The sequence below is a fragment of the Zalophus californianus genome, chromosome 4, assembly GCF_009762305.2.
Source record: "Zalophus californianus isolate mZalCal1 chromosome 4, mZalCal1.pri.v2, whole genome shotgun sequence".
NCBI classification, from domain to species: domain Eukaryota; kingdom Metazoa; phylum Chordata; class Mammalia; order Carnivora; family Otariidae; genus Zalophus; species Zalophus californianus.
The window spans coordinates 108667551-108690997 of NC_045598.1; the positions used below are offsets into that span (position 1 = coordinate 108667551).

General features: G+C 36.5%; 2 protein-coding genes across 9 annotated transcripts in view; one reads left to right on the forward strand and one right to left on the reverse strand.

Moving 5' to 3' along the window:
• SPIDR (scaffold protein involved in DNA repair) overlaps positions 1–23447 on the forward strand; it is a 563099-nt gene that overhangs the window by 134558 nt on the left and 405094 nt on the right. The gene's annotated exons all lie outside the window — the stretch shown is intronic.
• LOC113923595 (steroid receptor RNA activator 1-like) lies at positions 8458–9288 on the reverse strand. Its single transcript, XM_035727001.1, is given in 2 exon segments — positions 8458–8630; positions 8633–9288. Coding segments are annotated over 2 exon segments (675 nt in total). The 5' UTR covers positions 9285–9288; the 3' UTR covers positions 8458–8607.

Consider the following 23447-nt stretch of genomic DNA (forward strand, 5'->3'; position numbering starts at 1 on the left):
TAGTTGTACATTAATAAACCCATCTTTTATTTTTTAATTTTTAATTTTTAAAAAATATTTTATATTTTTGAGGGTGAGAGAGAGCGAGTGCATGCGCACAAGGAGGGGGCAGAGAGGGAGAGGGAGAAACACACTCCCCACTGAGCAGGGAGACCAATGTGGGACTCTATCCCAAGACCCTGAGATCATGACCTGAGCCGAAGGCAGATGCTTAACTGACTGAAGCCACCCAGGCACCCCTAAGAAATTATTTTCACATATAACATATATATATATATAAAGATTTTATTTATTTGACAGAGAGAGCGAGAGAGCACAAGCAGGGGGAACCGTAGAGGGAGAGGGAGAAGCAGGCTCCCTGCCAAATAGGGAGCCCGATGCGGGGCTCCATCCCAGGACCCTGAGATCATGACCTGAGCCGAAGGCAGACGCTTAACCATCTGAGCCACCCAGGTGCCCCTATATAACTTATATATTATCTGTTTTTCACTTACAGTATAAAAGTGGGGAATTTGTCTTTTTTCATTCACTACTTTATTCCCAGCCCTAAATATAGGTACTTAATAAATATTTATTATAATTAATATTTGTTGGACTGAATTATCCATTTTTTCACTGTTATTAAAGGTGTCTACATACAGATAGACATATACAGACTTGCACTTATCTCTTTTCTGGTTAATTATTTCCTTAGAGTCGAACCAGTGAGAATAGAGACAGGACTGTGAATGAACTTAGGCCTTAAAATGTTCGAACACATCAGAAATATTTTTCTGTAACCTCTCCTTGTTTGTTTTTTATCCTGTTATCCATCTATGTCTGTTACATACCTTATTTGGCATTTTGATTATACTAATAAATATTGTTATTTAGAAATGAATTATTTACAGAATATTTTTGAGAATTTATAATCAAATGAGAATTGTAAAAAAGTTGAGCAAAGAAAGCACTTTCTAGGATTGAAAATGGCTAGAAAGGCATTCCAGAGAAGGGAGCTTTGGAATCAAGTGAAAGTAAATACTAACCAGTTGAACATTTTTGGAAAGAATGTGCTGTATGTTTGCTTGAAGGCAATGGTCCTTTCATTTTGGGCTACTTTGGTCAACTGAGTATTATAAAAGTCTATTATTCATACCAATATTTTGCATGAGGAGGAGGAGGATTTTGTATAGTTAGCAAGAGATTTCTGTATACTTTTTTAATATAAAATAACATGATTTTTAAAATAAAGAGACCCACTAATGTATGCCACTCCCAGTTTCATTAAATCTTAACCCTTTATGTGTCCTCAACAAAGGAAATCCCTGAAATTATGTGGGTAAGAACAGAAGGCACCAAAGATCAGAACTATGCTTGTAGGTTGGAAATGGCAGTGAAAATAATTTTCTTTTTTCATTTAACAGACATAGAATGGAGCAATAGTTGTTTTGATAAGTATTTAAAAAATTTTAGTGAACTTGAAATTTTTGTTTGCTTTTTGATTTCTCATTATATTTTATATATTCCTTTGGGGTATATAATATGGAGAATTATAAAAGACATTTATATAAATACTTTAAAAATATAAGTGCTTTATAAAAGTATGCACAGTGGGTACACAAATTTTCAATTTTACTATAGGAGAGTCTTTCATAATTTTCTTCATAGTTAAGGTAATTATTATTGAGATAAACATTCTGTTTTGTTAATCTTTTTTAGAATATTTGGATTTGAAAACATTTAAAATACTTTAATGTATTTGGAATTTTACTGTGGTATGAAGTATAAGTTTGAGTCTATGTACTTTCCCTAGTAGCATTTATTATCTATTGATTCTTTTTCCACATATTTTGGCACATTGAATTTGTAATATATTAGCTTTTACATGTGAGTATCTATTCCTGAGTATCCAAAAAAAGAAAAAGTTCTTTTTGTGTTCCATTTTTCTCCATTTCTGTTTTTGTTGTAGTTTTACATTTTAGTTATTGTCAATGGATGATTTTTTTTCTTTTTTCTTTTTTCTTTTTTGTAGTGTTCAGCAATTTACCAGTTGCATATAACACCCAGTGCTCATCACATCATGTGCCCTTCTTAATGCGCATCACCCAATTAACCCCATACCCCCACCCATCTCCCCTCCAGCAACCCTCAGTTTGTTTCCTATAGTTGAGAATCTCTCATGATTTGTCTCCCTCTCTGATGACTTCGCATTCAGTTTTCCCTCCTTCCCCAATGGTTCTCTGCCCTGTTTCTTATATTCCACATATGAGTGAAACCATATGATAATTGTCTTTCTCTGACTGACTTATTTCACTTAGCATAATACCCTCCAGTTCTATCCACGTCGATGTAAATGGTAAGTATTCATCCTTTCTGATGGCTGAGTAATATTCCAGTGTATATATATACCACATCTTCTTTATCCATTCTTCTGTTGATGGGCATCTTGGCTCTTTCCACAGTTTGGCTATTGTGGACCTTGCTGCTGTGAACATATGTGGTGCAAGTGCCCCTTCGGATCACTGCATATGTATCTTTGGGGTAAAATACCCAGTATTGTAATTGCATGTTCATAGGATAGCTCTATTTTTAACTTTTTGAGGTATCTCCATACCATTTTCCAGAGTGGCTGTACCAGCTTGCATTCCCACCAGCAGTGTACATCCTTGCCAACATTTGTTGTTTCCTGTCTTGTTAATTTTAGTCATTCTGAGTGGTATAAGGTGGTATCTCATTGTGGTTTTGATTTGTCTTTCCCTGATGACAAGTGGTGTGGAGCATTTTTTCATGTGTCTTGGCCATCTGTATGTCTTCTTTGGAGAAATGTCTGTTCATGTCTTCTGCCCGATTCTTGACTGGATTTTTTGCTTTTTGGGTGTTGAGTTTGAGAAGTTCTTTATAGATCTTGGATACTAGCCCTGTATCTGTAATGTCACCTGCAGATATCCTCTCCTGTTCTGTAGGTTGCCTTTTAGTTTTGTTGACTGGTTTACATTGCTGTACAGAAGCTTTTTATCTTGGTGAAGTCCCAATATTTCATTTTTGCTTTTGTTTCCTGTGCCTTTGGAGACATGTCTAGCAAGAAGTTCCTGTGGCCGAGGTCAAAGAGGTTACTTCCTGTGTTCTCCTCCAGGATTTTGATGGATTCCTGTCTCACTTTGGGGTCTTTCATCCATTTTGAGTTTCTCTTTGTGTATGGTGTAAGAAAAAGATCGTTTCGTTCTTCTGCATGTGGCTCTCCAATTTTCCCAGCACCATTTATTGAAGAGACTGTCCTTTTTTCCATTCCATATTCTTTCCTGATTTGTCAAAGATAGGTTGACCATAGTGTTGGGATCTCTTTTCTGTTCCATTGATCTATGTGTCTCTCTTTGTGCCAGTATAAATCCTGTAAATGATCATTGCTTTGTAATATAGCTTTAAGTCTGGAATTGTGATTTCACCAGCTTTGGCTATTCGGGATCCTTTTCGATTCCATACAAATTTTAGAGTTATTTGTTCCAGCTCTCTGAAAAATAACTGATGGTATCTTGATAGGGATTGCATTGAATGTGTAGATTACTTTGGGTAGCATAGACATTTTAACAGTATTTATTCTTCCAGCCCATGAGCATGTAATGTTGTTTCATTTCTTTGTGTCTTCCTCAGTTTCTTTCATAAGTGTTCTATAGTTTCTAGCGTATAGATCCTTTACCTCTTGGGTTAGGTTTATTTCCAAGCATCTTATGGTTTTTGGTGCAATTGTAAATGGGACTGTTTCCTTAATTTCTCTTTCTTCAGTCTCATTGTTAGTGTATAGAAATAAAACTGGTTTCTGTGCATTGATTTTATATCCTGCCATGTTGCTGAATTCCTGTATGAACTGTAGCAATTTTGGGGTGGAGTCTTTTGGGTTTTCCACATGAATTATCATGTCATCTGCAAAGAGTGAGAGTTTGACTTCTTCTTTGCCAGTTTGAATGCGTTTTATTTCTTTTTGTTGTCTATTGATGAGACCAGGACTTCTAGTACTATGTTGAACAACAGTGGTGAGAGTGGGCATCCCTGTTGTGTTCCTGCCCTAGGGGAGCTTTTCACTCTCAGTTTCTCCCCATTGAGGATGATATTTGCTGTGGGTTTTTCATAGATGGCTTTTTTGATATTGAGGTATGTTTCCTCTATCCCTACACTGGGGAGAATTTTAATTAAGAAAGGATGCTGTATTTTGTCAGATGCTTTTTCTGCATCAATTGAGAGGATCAAATGGTTCTCGTTCTTTCTTTTGTTAATGTCATGTATCACACTGATTGATTTGCAAATGTTGAACCACCCTTGCAGCCCAGGATAAGTCCCACTTGGTCGTGGTTAATAATCCCTTTAATGTACTGTTGGACCCTATTGGCCAGTATCTTGGTAAGAATTTTTGCATCCTTGTTCATCAGGGATATTGGTCTGTAATTGTCCTTTTTAGTGCAGTCTTTGTCTGGTTTTGGGATCAAGGTAATGCTGGCCTTATAGAACGAGTTTGAAATTTTTCCTTCCATTTCTATTTTTTTGAAACAGCTTCAGAAGAATAGGTATTAGTTCTTTTTTAAATGTTTGGTACAATTCCCTTGGGAAACAATCTGGCCCTGGATTCTTGTTTTTTGGGAGATGTTTGATTACTGTTTGAATTTCTTGCTGCTTATGGGTCTGTTCAGATTTTGTATTTCTTCCTGTTTCAGTTTTGGTAGTTTATAAGTTTCCAGGAATGCATCCATCTCTTCCAGATTGCCTAAATTGCTGGTATAATATGTTCTTAAAATTGTTTGTATTTCCTTGGTGTTGGTCATGATTTCTCCTCTTTCATTAATGATTTTATTAATTTGAGTCCTTTCTCTTTTCTTTTTGATAAGTTTGGCTAGGGGTTTATTGATCTTACTAATTCCTTCAGTGAACCAGTTTCTATTTTCAATGATTTCCTTTACTGTTTTTCTGGTTTCTATTTCATTGATTTCTGGTCTAATCTTTATTATTTCTCTTCTGCTTGGTTTAGGTTTTATTTGCTGTTCTTTTTCCAGCTCCTTTAGGTTAAGGTTAGCTTGTGTATTTGAGACTTTTCTAATTTTTTGAGAGAGACTTGTATGGCTATGTACTTCCTTCTTAGGGCCAGCTTTGCTGTATTCCAATGGTTTTGACCAGTTGTATTTTCATTTTCATTAGATTCCTTGAATTTTTAAAATTCTTCCTTAATTTCCTGGTTGACTCATTTATTCTTGAGTAGGATGCTCTTGAACCTCCAAGTGTTTGAGTTCCTTCCAAATTTCCTTTAGTGATTGAATTCAAGTTTCAAAGCATTGTGGTCTGAAAATATGCAGGGAATAACCCCAATTTTTTGGTATCAGTTGAGACCTGATTTGTGACCCAGTATGTGATCTCTTCTGGAGAATGATCCATGTGTACTCGAGAAGAATGGGTATTCTGTTGCTTTAGGATGAAATGCTCTGTATATATCTGTGAAGTCCATCTGGTCCAGTGTGTCATTCAGAGCCCTTGTTTTCTTGTTGATCTGTTTAGATGATCTGTCCATTGCTATGAGCGTGGTAATGGATGATGTTTTCTTATAACAGCTTGGAGTAGTCCTATTTTTTCCCGGAATGTGAGGTAGATATGTTAGAATATTTCTGACTAAAGCAACTTTGGGAAAGAAAGAAAAAAAAAAAAAAGCAAGCAAACAACTTTGACCTAGGGAATAAAAGAATAGCTCAAGGTTACATAGCTAATTAGTGGTAGGACCTGAATTGAGTGCAGGACTGATGTAAAGCTTGTGCTCATTCTTCTGTGCCTGCCATCTTCTTGCTTAGTCTAGTTAATTTTCTCTACAGTTGCACAGGGCATTTAGTATTCTTCTTTTACAGAGATACAAGCGGAAGACCTGGAAGGCAGTTAAATTATCTAAGGATTCTAGCTGATAGGTGGAAGAGGTGAGATTTAACTTTAGGTCTGTCTGCGGTATAAGAAAGAATACATCTAGTCTTTGTCCCCAGTTCGTACTACAGAGCTTTACACACCCGTGGAATTTCCTGAGGGATAAGATGTCTTCTTTATGCTGATAAATAGGCCTCTAAATAGCTTCAGGTTGGAGGTTGTTCACCAGAAACACCAAGGAAAGAGAGGATTGAGATTTCAATTTGGCTGATATTTAGTCAGGCCAGTCATTTAATCAGTTGTTCCTAAGTAATGAATCTCCAGTAGAAACTGTGGACTCTGGCCCTTCTTGACTAGTGAGCACATCAGACTACAGGGAGGTTGACAGGGCCTGATTCCACAGGGAGAGGGCATGGAAGTGGTGCATCTGGGACCCTCCCAGACTACATCCTGTGTGTATTCTTTATAAGAAAACTGTAATTTCTTTTCATTTGTTTCCTGAGTTCTGTGAGTTGTTGTAGTGAATTATTAAACATCAGGGGGTTGTAGCTAGTCAACATGGGGATGCATGGAACCTGTGGCTGGTGTAAAGTAAGGACAATTTTGTGCCATACTTTGACCTTAATGTGTGGATTCTGTGCTGTTTTGGAGAAGTTAGGATGAAAATTGAATTGTAATATACCCAGTTGGTAGTAGAATAGTTGGGGTTGAAACAGTATTGTGTATTTGAAACAGTATTGTGTATTTGAGACTTTTCTAATTTTTGCATACTTCATTTCATTCACTTCTCACAGCAAGCCTATGAGGTAGCACAGTGTTTTCTTTCCAGTTGTGAGCTTTATGTTATTAAAGATCTCTTGTAATAGAAGAATTCTTGCTTAAGCAACTTAAAATCTATGGGAAAAATAATACTGATTTTGGCTGTAATTTAGGGCTTTTGAGATATATAGATGTGTATGTTTTTTGTTTGCTTAAAAGACCTTGAAAGTAAGTAAAAAATATATTGTATGCATTTATATTGTAATAATATGCAATGCTAAGTTCAATTTACTGTTCCATTTCCAAAATTTCATTTCTCACTTTAAAGAAATGTATTACCTTTTTGCAGGTAATTTTAATGCAAAGGAGAATTTTATTTTTCTATACCTACATCTTTATCCCTGATTTAAGTTGTCTAAATTTTAAATTATTTGCACCAGCTCCCTGGGTCCCTTAGTTTCCAGAGCCTCCAGTAACTTTTGTCCCTCATGGATTCAACTTAAGAGAATATTCCTGTGTACCTCCAGGAGTATTTTCCAAATTCCTTTTCTAAAGCTTTATTACACCCATTATAATTTCCTGCCATAGTATATAGAAAATATTGATATTATCTCGAGATACCTGGTTGTATCAGCAGTTCCTACATGAGTCTTTTACTCTCTAATCCTACCTCTTACCCCCATTTCCTATCCTGCCTGCTACCTTGCCAAAATGACACAAGAACATGTTTCTCAGAGGTAGGTATATTTTGCTTTAGCTTTTTCTGTCATTTTCCAAATAGTTTTAAGAATATGTTCATTGCAACTCTGCCTTCTATTTTATACTTCCCCCCATTTCTCACCCTCTATTCCTGTTACAAATGGTCTTGAAAAAGATATTTCATATAAAATCTTATATTTAGGAAAACTGTTATAGAAGGCTGTTTTTACCAAAATTTAGCATAAATGTAGGGGCTTTTGCCTATTTTGCAGATATTTCTGTATGCTTCTTTTCTTTTTTTAAGTTGAGATATAATTAACATACAATGTCAAATTAGTTTCAGGTGTACATTATTGATTCAATAGTTCTATACTGTTAGTGCTCACCACAGTAAGTATAGTTACCATACAATGTTATTACAATATAATTGACTATATTCCCTGTGTTGTACTTTAATCTCTGTCACTTATTTATTTTATAACTGGATGTTTTTACCTTTTACTCCCCTTTATCTATTTTACCTAGCCCCCCCATGTACCTTTCCTTTGGCAACCACCAGTTTGCTGTATTTAAGAGACCAGTTTTTTGTTTGTTTGTTTTTTAGATTCCATATACAAGTGAAATCATATGGTATTTTTTTCTGACTTGTTTCACTTACCTTAGTACCTTCTAGGTCCATCCATGTTGTTGTAAATGGCAAGATCTCATTCCTTTATATGGTGAAGTAATATTCTGTTGTGTGTGTGTGTGTGTATATATATATATATATATATGTATGTATATATATATATATATATACATATCACATCTTCTTTATCCATTCATCTGTCAGTGGATACTCTAAGTTGCTTACATATCTTGGCTCTTATTAATAATGTTGCAAGAAACATAGGGTTGCATATATCTCTTTGAATTAGTGTTTTTGTTTTCTTTGTGTAAATACCCAGTAATGGATTTGTGGGATCGTATGGTATTTCTGGTTTTAATTTTTTGAGGACCCTTGATAGTGTTTTCCACAGTGGTTGTGCCAGTTTACATTCCCACCAGCAGTGCACGAGAGTTCCTTTTTTTTTTTCCCCACTATTAAGATGTTTTTATTGAAATGATATGTTATGGGTAACAGGCGGCTTCCCTGTGGCCCAGGTGGCTGACACCTCTTCCCCCAGAGATGGGTAGATCAGGCAAAGGATCCCAAGGAAGCAGACAGTCTCCCAAATGGTAAGGGAGCCAGGTGAGAGAAGGCCCAGGCATAGGAAATGGTGTGAGTCGGGATCCCACGGGGGATTATGGAGCCTCTTGGACGCCTGTACCGTCTGGTTCTCCTCAGCTGTGGCTGTAGATTTCTCTTCATTGGACTCTTTCTCTGAAGACAGATTCCTCTTTTCTGCAATTAATCTTTTAACTCCCACCATCCACTGACTGACCTCAGTCACATGGTCAACCATGAGTGAGCGGTGGATGTCATCTGCTGCATCCCACTGGTGACTTGAAAGCTCTTGCACCAGCAGAGCCATCCTCTTCTTCACAGGCACTGACAGCTTCCCTCCAGCCCACTGTTCCCGCAGCAGAGCCAGGCGGCGGCTGATGTCATCACATACTTGCTTCTTTGTGTGGCCACGGCAGTCCTCCAGTACCTCTTCCAAAGGTTTGAGCACATCTTCCAGCAGAGTTTCAGATTCGATGACTGGGAAATTTGTTGGCTCCACACTGGAGGCAGGACAACTTCCCACAGGTGGGGGCCTGGAAGCCTTATTAGAAGGAGGTGGAGGCCCCACTGCGGGAGGCCCAGGAGAAGTCTGTGAGGTGGGGACTCTAGGGGAGCCATCCTGGGGAGCGGCGACCCTCTTGGTGAGCGGCGTGCGCTTGGGTCCCCCAGCTAGGGTCTGCAGCCCGTAGGAGAACTGCGGCGGGTCGTTCCAGCCACGCTCCTTGTTGCCCGGCTTCACGTACAGCTCCGCCATCTCCACTTCCCGAGAGTTCCTTTTTTTCTGCATCCTCCCCCAAACTTGTTTTCTTGGCTTTTTGATACTAGCCATTCTCACTGGTGTGAGATGATAGCTCACTGTGGTTTTGATATGCATTTTCCTGATGTTGAGTGATGTTGAGCATCTTTTCATGTGTCTATTGGCCATCTGTGTGTCTTCCTTGGAAAAATGTCCATTAATGTCCTCTGCCCATTTTTTAATTGGGTGGTTTGGTTTTTTGGTGTTGAGTTGTATATGTTCTTTATGTATTTTGGATATTAACCCTTTATTGGATATATCATTTGCAAATATTTTCTCCCATTTCCTAGGGTACCTTTTTGTTGTGTTGATTGTTGCCTTTACTGTGCAAAAGCTTTCATTTTGGTGTAATCTAAATTTTTGCTTTTGTTTCCCTTGCCTCAGGAGACTTATCCGGAAAAATGTTGCTAAGGCCAATGTCAGAAAAAATTACTGCCTGTGTTTTCTTCTAGGATTTTTATGGTTTCACATCTCATATTTAGGTCTTGAATCCATTTTGAGTTTATTTTTCTGTATGGTGTAGAAAAGCGGTCCAGTTTAATTCATTTACATGTAGCTGTTCACAGTTTTCCCAGTACCATTTATTGAAGAGTCTTTTCTCCATTATATATTCTTGCCCCCATTGTCATAGATTAATTGACCATATAGGTTTGGGTTTATTTCTGGGCAGTCTGTTCTGTTCCATAAACTTATGTCTGTTTTTGTATGGGTCTCATACTTTTTTAATGACTGCAGCTCTGTAGTATATCTTGGAATCTGGGATTATGATACCTCTAGCTTTGCTCTTCTTTCTCATGATTGCTTTGGCTATTTGGCTGTTGTTCTTTTGTGTTTCCATACAAATTTTAGAATTACTTGTCATAGTTTGTGAAAAATACTATTGCTAATTTGATAGGGATTGCATTGAATCCTTTGATTGCTTTGCATAGTATGGACATTTTAACAATATTTCTTGCAGTTCCGTAACATGGTATACCTCTGCATTTATTTGTGTAATCTTCAATTTCTTTCATCAGTGTCATATAGTTTTAAGATAGGTCTTCCACCTCCTTGGTTAAATTTGTTCCTAGGCATTTTATTCTTTTGGTGCAATTGTAAATGGGTTTTTTTTCTTAATTTCTCTTTTTGCAACTTTGCTATTAGCGTATAGAACTATAACAGATTTCTGTATGTCAATTTTTTATTCTGCAACATTACTGAATTCATTTATCAGTTCTTAGTTTTTAGTAGAGTCTAAGATTTTCTATATGTAGTATTATGTCTTTTGCAAGTAGCAACAGGTATACTTTTTTTTTTTTAATCAATTTGGTTGCATTTTTTTCTCTTCTGATTGCCACAGCTACTTACAGTACTGTGTTGAATAAAAGTGGTGAGTCAGCATCCTTATGTTGTTCCTGATCTTAGGGGAAAAGCTTTTTAGTTTTTTACCATGAGTATGGTGTTAGCTGTTATCATATACAGCCTTTATGGTGTTGTAGTATGGTCCCTCTTAACCCACTTTTTTGAGAGTTTTTATCATGAATAGACATTGTATTTTGTCAAATGCTTTATCTGCATCTATATTGATGATCATATGTTTTTTGTCCCTTCTCTTATTAATATGATGTATTACATTGACTTGCCAGTATTGAACCCCCTTTACATCCCTGGAATAAATCTCATTTGATCATCGTGAATGGTTTTTTTTAATGTATTGTTGAATTTGGTTTGCTTATATTTTGTTGAAGATTTTTGCATCTGTGTTTATCAGAGATAACAGCTTGTGGTTTTCTAGTTTTGTAGTGTCTTTGTTTAGTTTTGGTATCTTGGTAATGCTGCCCTTTAGAATGAGTCTAGAAATTTTTTCCCCCTCTTTTTGTTTGGTAGAATTCACCTGTGAAGCCATCTGCTCCTGGACTTTGTTTCTTGGCAGTTTTTTTTTTTTTATTACTAACTCAATTTTATTACTATAATTAGTTCATTTAAATTTTCGATTCCTGATTCAGTTTGGGAAGAGTGTATGCTTTTATGAATTTATCCATCTTTTTCCTAGTTTGGCCCATTTTTTGGCATATAAATTTTCATAACATTCTCTTATAATCCTTTGTATTTCTGTGGTATTGGTTGTTATATCGCCTTGTTTATTTCTGATTTTATTTATTTGATGAATCTGACTAAAGGTTTATTTATTTTGTTTTTCTTTCCATAGAAGCAGCTCTTGATTTTATTGCTTTTCTATTGTTCTTTTTAGTCTCTATTTCATTTATTTCTGTTCTAATTTTTATTATTTCTTTTCTTCTAGATTTTTGATCTTGTTTTTTCTTTTTCTGTCTCCTTTAGGTGGAAGGTTAGGTTATTGTGATTTTTCTTATTTCTTGAGGTAGACTTATATCACTATAAACTTCCTTCTTAGAAATGCTTTTATGTTCCAAAGATTTGGACCATTGCATTTTCATTTTCATTTGTCTCTATTTACTCATTTTTTTAAAATTTCTTCTAATTTCTTGGCTGATCTGTTAGTTGTTTAATAGCAAATTGTTTAACCTCTATATATATGTGTGTTGTTTCTAGATTTTTCTTGTAATTGATTTCTAGTTTTATACCATTGCAATCAGAAAAGATATTTGATGTAATTTCAATCTTCTTGAATTTATTGACTTGTTTTGTGGCCTAACATGTGATCTATTCTAGAGAATGTTCCATGTATACTTGAAAAGAATGTGTTTTCTGCTGGGTGGAATGTTCTGTGCATAACTATTAGGTCTGCTAGACCTGGTCTACTGTGTCATTCAGAGCCAAATCGATAAATTTTCTGTCTGGCTGATCTGTTAAAATTCTCTACTATTATTATATTACTATAAATGTCTTACTTTGTTAATTTTTGCTTTATGTATTTAGATGTTCCTACATTGGGTGCGTAGGTATTTATAAATGTTATAGCCTCCTGTTGAATTGATCCCTTTGTCATTATGTTGTGTCCTTCTTCGTCTCTTGTTATGGTCTTTGTCTTAAAGTCTGTTTTGTCTGATATAAGTATCGCTGTCCAGCTTTTAATTTATTTATTTTTTCTGTTTCCATTTGCACGGTGTATGTTTTTCCATTCCTTTGCTTTTAGTCTGTATGTGTCTTTAGGTGTGAGGTGAGTCTCTTGGAGGCAGTACATACATGGATCTTGTTTTTTCCATTCAGTCACCCTGTGTCTTTTGATTGGAACATCTAGTCCATTTATATTCAAAGTAATTATTGATAGGTACGTACTGATTGTTTTGAGTTGCTTTTGTAGTTCTTTGTTCCTTTCTTTTGCTTTCCTTTTTTTTTTGTGGTTTGATGGCTTCCTTTAGTGTTATGCTTGGCTTCCTTTCTCTTTTTTGCTTATCTATTATAGGTTATATTTTTTATAGGTTTTTATTTATGCTTACCATTGGATTCATATATAACATATGTCTATTAAGTTGTTGACCACTTAAGTTTGAACACATTCTGAAAGCACTAGTTTTACTTCCCCCTTAACGTTTTATGTATATATTATTATATTTTACATCTTTTTGTTCTACATATTTAACTTTTATAGATATAATTGATTTGACTACTTTTCTGTTTTACCCTCCTTACTGGCTTTATAAGTGACTAATCTACTACCTTTACTATATGTTTGCTTTTACCTGTGAAATATCTGCCTTTTATAACTTTCTTCTAATGAGGGCCTTTTTTTTTTTTTAAAGATTTTATTTATTTATTTGTTGGAGAGAGAGAGAGCACAAGCAGGGGAAGCGGCAGATAGAGGGAGATGCAGTCTCCCGATGAGCAAGGAGCCCAATGCGGGACTCGATCTCAGGACCCTGGGATCATGACCTGAGTTGAGGGCAGACACTTAACCGACTGATCCACCCAGGCATCCCTAATGAGGGCCTTTTCATTCCACTTAGAATTTCCTTTAGCATTTCCTGTAAGACTGGTTTAGTTGTGATGTGCTCCTGTAACTTGTTTGTTTAGGAGGTTCTATCTCTCTTATTCTAAATGTTAAAGTTGTTGTTAAGAAGAGTATTCTTGGATGCAGGGTTTTTCCTTTCAACACTTTGAATATATCATGTCACTCTTTTGTGGCCTGCAAAGTTTCTGTTGAAAATCAGTTCATAGCCTTATGGGGTTTCCCTTGTATGTAACTGTTTTCTTTCTTCTTCCTGCTTTTAAAATTCTTTCTTTATCATTACTTTTTGTCATTTTAATTAGTATGTGTCTTGGTGTGGACCTCCTTGGGTTAGTGGCTCCCTTGTTAGTGGCTTTCTATGCTTCTTCACTCTGGATATCCCCCCCCCCCCCGCCCCCGCTCCGGTCAGGACAGTTTTCAGCTATTATTTCTTCAAAGAAGCATTCTGCCTTCTTTTCTGTCTTCTCCTTGGATCCCTGTAGTGCAAATGGGATGTTTGATGATGTCTCTGAGTTCCCTTAACCTTTTTTTGCTTCTGTTATTTTTTTATTTTTGCTCCTCAGCTTGGTTGCTTTCCATTATCCTTTTTTTCCAGATTGCTGATCTGGTCTTCTACCTCTTCTAATCTGCTATTGATTCCCTCTAGTGTATTTTTTATAGTTTTTAAATTCTTCATCTCTGACTGGTTCTTTTTTATATTTTTGATCTCTTTGTTGACATTCTCACTGACTTCATCTACTCTTTTTCTCAATTCCCATGAGTATCTTTATGACCATTACTTTAAATTATTAATCAGGCATATTGCTTATCTCCATTTCATTTACCTCTTTTGTTGTGATTTTGTCTTATTCTTTCATTTGGGACATAGTCCTCTGTGTTTTCATTTTGTCTAACTCTCTGTGTTGATTTCAGTGTGTTAGTGAGGTCAGCTACATATCCTGGTCTGGAAAGTAGTAGCCATGTGTAGAAGTCCTCTGGTACTCTGTAGTGCAGTCCCTTCTGGTCATCAGAACCATGCACTTAAGAAGTGTTTCCTGCCTGGGCTTTTTATACCCTACTGTTCTGATGAGTTGCACTTGCCTTCAGCTAGGCAGCTGCAATGACCCACTTTGCTGCTGTAGGCATACTGGGCAGGGTTTGATTCCTGTGCTATTGAGAAGCCTATCTGCTGAGGCTACTACTGCCTTGTTGCTGGGTAGGGCCATCAGTCAGATTAGGTGTCTGCATTCAGCCTCTCTGCCACAGTTATGGGTGTACCAAACAGCAGGGCTGACTCTGTGCAGCTAGCTGAGATGCTTGGCTGGTGGAATTGAAGGCATGTTAGTATGTGTGTGGGGTTATCTTCCCTTCTCCCCAGGGTAAGAGTCACTTTGGAGTTGTACTGGCCCTAGGTGCTTACAGGGTGTATGGTGGGTAGAAGCCACTTTGGAGAAAGCCTGCTGTATTCAGCATGTTGGATGGGGTGAGTCTGCAAGGTAGACGGAGAGTGTGCATGTTGGCTTCTGCAAGTGTCCAGCCATGTAGACTGGGTGAGGGTAAGAGAAATGGCACCTACCATCACTCTCTTACCTGCCTTGCCTTTCTATCACTGAAGACCCCTGCCTCTCCAGCTCATGTTCTGAGATTAATAACAAGTCTCTTTCACATATACCCCTGGTAGTTTTCAAACTGCTGCTTCTGTGCTGTGTCTTGGGCCAAGTTATTAATTATGCTAGCTTATTAAGCTTGGGGGCTAAGTTTCCTATCAACTTTTGGCTTTCCTGTAGTTAAGCCTAATGATTTTTAAAGTACTTGGAGTTAAGCCCCATTGATTTTAAAAGCTCCCAAAGTTAAGCCCCAGTAGTTTTCAAAGCCAGATATTATGAGGATTTGTCTTCCTAGTGCAGGTCCCTAGTGCCTGGAGTACCTGGTGTGGGGTCTGATCATCTTGCTTCTTTGTGCTTGTCATGGCCCTCCCATTTGTGATTAGTCTCTCCAGAGGGTTTGGTTCCCAACCTTGTCTCTGCCCCTTCTACCCTTTTCATTATGGCTTCTTCTGTATGATCCACTGTAGGAGGTCTGTTCTGCCATTTTTTAGATCGTTTTCAGAGTTAGTTGCATATATGTAGCTGTTATCGCAGTGTATTCATGGGATGGGGTAAGCTCAGCCTCCCTGTTTGCCATCTTACCTGAACTTATCTGTATGATTATTTTCATATAGAATCATTTGAATATTAGGGAAGTAAACTCTCAATGACCCATGATTGATAAATGGAGAAATTATCTGGACAAAGAGGAGGTCCAGGGATAGAAACAGATAGAATGACTGCCAACTCATGGCTTTTTCTTTGGCCTCACTGCTTTCCTCTTTAGAGTTCTTGCCATTTGTTATCTAGTCATAATGGGAGCACAGTTACTCATGTTTCTAATTTATCCTCTATTGTCCTTTGAAATAAGTCCTGATTTTATATTTTTTAGAGTTTTTGGGGGGTATACATTGTAAACTCCCCTTCTTATTATTGCCTTTCTTATGCCTACTGGTTTTGCAGTATTTACTTATCTTTAGAGCAGATGTCTCTCTTGCCTGCCTTTCCTTTCTATCATTAAGCAATACTGTACTAACATAATACTTGTGGGTTTGATCCCTGCATGTTCATAAAACCAGTGGTCATACTTATGAACAGACTTTTCAGAATGTATAGGTAAGTTGTAAAGAATATATTTATCAGTTTCATCTAGGGTTCCATCGGATTGGAAATTGTTAAGACATAGGCACTCCAGGATCATTATCTAGCTATCCTAACATTATTATGCCAGTATTTTGATATTATGTCTAGTTAAGTAGATGCTATGTTTTCCGTGTTAATACTTCTCCTAGGAAATGTTTTAAAGATTGTAGCCTTGTTTTGTTTTTTGTTAGGTTTGATCTTTGTTTTCTTCACTTTTTAAAATTACTTCATATAAATTTGAGGATATAGTACTTTTACTGTGTAGGTTTCCCTAAAAAAATTTTTTTCCAATATAAAAATTTGGTTAGGGTTTTAAAACTAAGAAGTAAATAGGAAAATAAAAGTGGTATTTTCTCCACTATTTTTGGCTCCAGGTATCTCAGAGTTAGATTTTTCTTGTATTCAGGAAGAGACTATAAATCCCCTCTCTTCATTAATCTGATCTTTGACTGTACATTATTCTGACCTTTGATTTATTTGTCATTCAGTACTAGCACAGAGGGTGGCATGCGGTAGATTCTCACCAAATGTTGACTGAATCAATGAATTGATGAAGCGGAGGGAAAAAGAAAACGCTTCTAGTACATTTATTATATACTTAACCTGTCTGTAGCAGACACTCTACTAGGTCATTTCATGTATGGTTTGTTTTTTCTTAACAATCCAGGAACTTTGCTATTATTATCATTCCCATCTTAAAGAATGAAATGTGTAGAAGAGAGATTAAGTAAATTATAACAAAGAGAATTTACAGATTCCCAAGAAGAATCTCTGAGTGGAAATAGATTACTTGTGGGAATGTTTCACAGTATGATGGCTAAGACTGGTGGTTCTAAACTGCTTTTTAAATTTGATACATATGAAGGATAACATTTAATATAATTTATGTATCATACTTTCAAAGCTATGTACATTCCTGGTACTAGCTATTATTTCATGCCTGATTCTGTTACACAAGAAAGCCTATTGGAGGGGTGTCTGGCTTGCTCAGTCAATTAAGTGTCTTCCTTCAGCTTGGGTCATGATCCCAGGGTTCTGGGATTGAGCCCTGCATCAGTCTCCTTGCTCAGCGGGGAGCCTGCTTCTCCCTCTCCCTCTGACTACCACTCCCCCTGCTTATGCTCTCTCTCTTTCTCTGTCAAAAAAAATCTTTTAAAAAAATGAAAGAAAGAAAGCCTATTGGAATGTAAGGGAGAATGTGTGATGTGATTCTACTCTAATTTCTGAAATAAGGGGGCAAATGTAAACCTTGAACTGTATTATTAATGGCCATATCTTACATTTCTTCACTGCTGTTGACCACATCCTACATCATATAATGGTTGAGGATTGCTGGTTTAAGTGAACATTTAAATTTGAAACCAGTAGTGTAATATTTGAGAAACAACTTTTCTATAAATTTGTTCTTATTTTAAGGTCACAGGTATTAAAAAGCAATGTGAAGAAACTAGATGAGTTCAGAGAGGAGACAGAGTTGGGTTTTGAAGACTATAAGATTTCATAAAGTAGGAAATGTGGTAATGAGTTAGAGGCATACTTAAGTATCTTTGCAAACTGGATATAAGAATTTAGGGTGGAGAAGATGTTTCAAGATAAAATTATAAAGGTTGTTTGGGGCAAGATTGTAAAAGGACCTGAAGATATGGATTTAAGTTTTTGGGGTTTGGCTGGGTATGGCACACTAGGCTCCCACCAAGAATTATATGTGGGTCTCAAACTCAGATGACTATGCAGATCAGGCAGATACTGTGAATATGTGAAGCAGACTGACATAGATAATTGGGAGCGGTAGGGGCTGTGATATAATGGAGAAAATGTTTGTGTAAAAGTAGCAGTAGTTCTAACCAGTTGTTGCCTTACAGGAACAAATAAACTAATATCTAAACTTCTGATTCTCTAGAAGATAGAAATTAAGATTCATATGTGTGGTTTCCCATGTGTAAAACACACTTGTTACAACACCTGTTAGAATGACTGAAAAACCACCAAAAACCAAACAACTTGACAATAACTAATGCTAATGAGAACGAGGAGTAACTGGAGTGCTCACATGTTTTTTTGGGGGGGAATACAAAATCATACATCTACTTTGGAAAACTGTGGCAGTTTCTTATAAAGTTAAGGATATACTGATGAGTGATGTCAGCACCATGGCCATATGAGTTCTTCCTCCTTTCTCTTGTCTTTAACAAATAATTAGACATCCATTCACAAACAAAAGTACCTTTAGCACTCATGCCTAGGGACCTGGGAGGTTTCTAGCCTACCTATGCATCTGAAAATAAACAAGATGGTAAGGGCTATGGATTCAGGGAGTCAGTGAACTTGCTCCACTCTGACTTCCCTGGTCAGGGAAAAAACCCTGGATATCATTTACCTGAGCAGATACCCATAGGCAGGAAAGAATTTGTAGAAGTTTTTTTGCTTAAGAGGACATTCCAGCACAGCTTGAGAGCGGTATAGGGACAGATTTGCATGTAGAGAGGGATGTACTCTTCCAGAGCTTTCTCTTTCCTCAAGTTGTTAAGGTAAGCTGTCAGTGGAGACTTCTGTAGAGGAGGTACAAAATGGTAAGTGAATACCCAGCTATACAAAATGGTAAGTGAATACCCAGCTATCATAGTTGTGTGTGTGGAACCAGATAAGTCCATTTCTCTCTACAGGCACCCTGAGTTTGAGGCAGGACCTCCATGACATGGGGGAAGAGAGGAGAAAGGGAAGGAAGCAGATAACAGTATCAAAGAGCATTAAAGGAATGTGGTTCTTATTTTCTGCTTTAGTTCTTCAGTGGGAATTTTGCCTACAAGCTTTTATGAAGTATTCCACTTGAGGGTCTCCCCACCAGGCACCCTCAGGGCCCCGAGTGCAAAACCCATACCTCCCCCAACTATGTGGCTAATTCCTTATATGTACTCCCAAGTGTTGCAATGAGAGCAGGTATCAGAAAAATCATCCAGGGTCAGTGGGCGGGGCGGAAAACCACAGACTAGAGCTATAGCACCACCTTCTAAAAACTAAGAGATTTCCTGCAGCCAGCCTGATGAGTTATAAGAATAAGAGGAAACACAATGGTTAAGAATTCTGCCACAAGAGGGAGCAAGAAGAGTGGAGCAGGTCTATCCATGATAAACCCAGGAAACCCCAGGGAAGCAACACCAAGGAGCAGTACCACAGTCTAAAGATAACCAAGAAAAATAATTTGAGTGTGAAAGCAGCAACACAAAAATATAAAGAACTAAAAAAAAGGAAATATGCCATCACCAGAAGTTATAAATCATTTTTCGACAACTGAGGCCAAACACACAAAATACTGTGATCTAGCTTAGGATTAAAAATAGCTGTATTGAAGAAATTCAACAAGCTACAAGAAAACTCAGGCAGTTCAGTGACGTGGGAAGGTATACAACATACCGGTAAAGGTGAAAAATATAGTCAGATTAGAAAATTCCAATACTGTAATAAATTAATGTATTAACAACTATAGTATAAGATTAAAGGCAAAGAGTCTTAAAAATAATTATAACTGTAACTTGTTAACAAATGCACAGTAGAAAAAGAGGTAAATTGTGACATCAAAAATACGAAAGGGGAGGCGTAAAAGGGTGAAGATTTTATGACCAAGTGAAGATAAGTTGCTTTCAGCATAAATTGGACTGTTATTTTTGAGATGTTCTATGTAAACCTCATGGTAACCACAAAGCAAAAATCTAAAGTGGATTCACAAAATGTAAAAAAAAGGTGGGGGGCAGAACATACCACCATGGAATACTGCCAATTTGTGAAGTTATGCAGAAGCAGAGGAAAAAGAACAAATGGAGATTTAAGGCAACCAGAAAAGAAACACTGAGATGGCAGTAGTAAGTCTTTGCATATAGGTAATCATTCGACAAGTAAATGGACTGAATTCACCAAATGGAACAGAGTGGCTGGATGGGTTAAAAAAAACAAAAAAGGGTGCCTGGGTGGCCCAGTCAGTTAAGCTACTGCTTTCGGCTCAGGTCATGATCCCAGGGTCCTGTGATTGAGTCCCACATCGGACTCCCCTGCTCAGTGGGGAGCCTGCTTCTCCCTCTGCCTCTGTCTGCCACTCCCCCTGCTTGTGTGTGTGCTCTCTCTCTTACTATGTCAAATAAATAAATAAAATTAAAAAAAAAAAACAACAACAAAAACCAAGTCCCAGCTATTTGCTGCCTGTAAGAGACTCTTTTCAGCTCTGAAGACACACATTACCTCAAAGTGAAGGGATTGAAGAAGATATTCCATGCAAGTGGAAATGAAAAGAAAGTGGAGTAGGCAGATTTCTATCAGACAAAATATACTTAGCCAAAAATGAAAATGAGAAAAAGGACATTTTATCATGATAAAGGATTCAGTACATAGGTATAACAATTATATACCCTCCCAATATCAGAGCATCTAAATATTATTAAGCAAATACTAACAGATTGGAAGGTAGAAATACATAGCAATACAATAATAGTATGGGGCTTCAATACCCCACTTTTAACAATGAATACACCATCCATACAGAAAATCAACAAGAAAACATAGGAATTGAAACATACTTTAGACCAAATGGACTTAACAGATATATATAGAACATTTCATCCAACAGCAATAAAATGCTCATTCCTCACAAGTGCACATGGAACATTCTCTAAGGTCATAATGATAGGACATAAAACAAGTCTTAGCAAATTTAAGAAGACTGAAATCATACAAACTATTTTCTGACAGCAATGTAAAGAAACTAGAAATTGGCAACAAGAGAAAACTTTTAAAATCTACAAATGTGTGGAAACTAAACACACTTCTGAACAACCAGTGAGTCAAAGAAATCAAAAAAATTATCTCAAAATAAATGAAAATGGAAAAACAACCACCAATACCTGTAGGATGCCACAGAAGCAGTTCTGAGAGGAAAGTTTATAGCAGCATGCATCTATTAAAAATCAGAAGGATCTCAAACAACCTAGCTTTATACCTTAAAGAACTAGAAAAAGATGAACAAATTAAGCCAAAGTTAGCAGAAGGAAGGAAATAATAAACAGCATAGCAGAAATAAATGAAATAGAGGCCAGAAAAATAATAGAAAGGATCAAATGAAACTAAGAGCTGGTTCTGTTGAAAAGATACAAATTTGACAAAGGTTAAGCTAGAGTAACTAAGAAAAGGAGATGACTAAAATACAGAGGTTTTGCAACTTTGATTCCAGACCACTGCAGTAAAACAAATATTGCCATAAAGTGAGTCAAATGAATTTTTTGTTTTCCCAAGGTGTATAAACGTAATGTTTATAGTATACTGTAGTGTATTAAGTGTGCAATAACATTATGTCTAAAGTAATTGTACATACCTTAATTTAAAAATGCTTTATTGTTAAAAAAATGCTCGCTATTATCTGAGCTTTCAGTGGGTCATAATCAGTGATCACAGATCACCATAACAAATATAATAATGAAAGTTTGAGTTTTTGAGAATTACTAAAATGTGACACAAAGACATAATGTGAACAAATGCTGTTGGAAAAAAATGGTGCCAGTCTTGACACAGGGTTGCCAGAGACCTCCAATTTGTAAAAACAATGCAGTATTTATGAAGAGCAATAAAGTGGAGTGCAATAAAATAAGGTATGCCTGTAAATAAAATTAGAAGTGAAAAGGGGAACATTACAATTGATACTACAGAAACACATAGCAGCCAGCCTAATGAGTTACAAGAATAAGAGGAAACAAACTTCTATGAAGTATTCCACTTGAGGGTCTCTCTACCAGTCAAACAGGTACCCCCAGGGCCCCGAGTGCTAAACCCACACTTCTCCCAACTATGTGGCTAACTCCTTATATGTACTCCCAAGTGTTGCAATGAGAGCAACATAAGATCCTAAGAGACTACTATAAATGATTGTATGACAGAAATTAGATAACATAAATTGATAAATTCCAACAAACTTACCAAGACTGAATCAGGAAGAAATAGAAGATCTGAACAGACCAATAACAAATAAAGAAATTACATCCATTATCAAAAACCTCACAACACAGAAAACCTCAGGGGCAGATAGCTTCACTGGCAAATTCTGTCAAACATTTAAAAGAATTAATGGCAAACCTCTTAAAATTCTTCCAAAAAATTGAAGAGGAGGGGATACTTCCAAACTTATTCTCAGAGGCCAGCATTATCCTGATATGGACAATATAAAAAAAAAAATTATAGACCAATGTCCCTGATGAACATAGATGCAAAAATGCTCAACAAAATAAAGTGAGCCAAATTCAAAAACATACTGAAAAGATTTATCCTTAGGATGGAAGGATGGATCAACGTATTCAAATTTATCATTAATGAAATGAGATAGAAATCATATGAAATCAGTGGATGCAGAAAAAGCATTTCACAAAATACAACATCCATTTATGATAAAAACTCAACAAAGTATGTATAAAGGGAATATACCTCAACATAATAAAGGCCATAAGATCACAGCTAACATCACACTGAACAGTGAAAAGCTCTAACATTAGGAAGAAGAGAACTCTTTTTTTTTTTTTTTTTAAAGATTTTATTTATTTATGTTAGAGAGAAAACGGGGAGGGGAAAGGGAGAGGGAGAGGATCTCAAGCAGACTCCCCACTGAGTGCAGAGCCTGACATGGGGCTTGATCTCATGACCCTGAGATCATGACCTAAGCTGAAACCAAGAGTTGGATGCCCAACTGACTGAGCCACCCAGGTGCCCGGGAAGAAGACAGCTCTTAACCACTGTTATTCAATGCAGTACTGGAAGCCCTAGCTAGAGCTTAGGCAATGCAAAGAAATAAAACGTATCCAGATTTGTAAAGGAAGAAGTAAATTTGTCATTATTTGCAGTTGATATAAGTTTTGTATATAGAAAAATCCCAAAGACTCAACCAAAAACATGTTGAAACAAATCAATGAATTTAGTGATCTTGCAGAATATAAAATCAATATACAGAAATCTTTTTCATTTCTATACACTAATAATGAAACATCTGCAAAAGGAATAAAGAAAACTGTCCCATTCATAATAGCACCAAAACCCATAAAATATCTGTAAATAATTGTACCAAGGAAATGAAAGATATGTACAATGAAAACTTGAAAGAAATTAAAAAAAAAAACAAAAATGGAAAGATGTCTCATGTTTATAGATTGGAAGAATTAATATTGTGAAAATGTCCATACTACCCAAGACCATCTATAGATGCAACAAAATTTCTATCAAAATTTGAATGGGATTCTTCACAGGAAAAAAAAAAAGTAAAATTTGTATGGAACAAAAAACCCTGAATAGTCAAAGCAATCCTGAGAAAAAACAAACCAAAAGTATCATACTTCCTGATTCCTAACTATACTACAAACCTATAGTAATTGAAACACTATAGTATTAGCACAAAAATAGACACATACCAATGGAACAGAATGGAGAGACCATAGTTAAACTCTGGCATATATAATCAACTAGTATTCCATAAGGGAGCCAAGA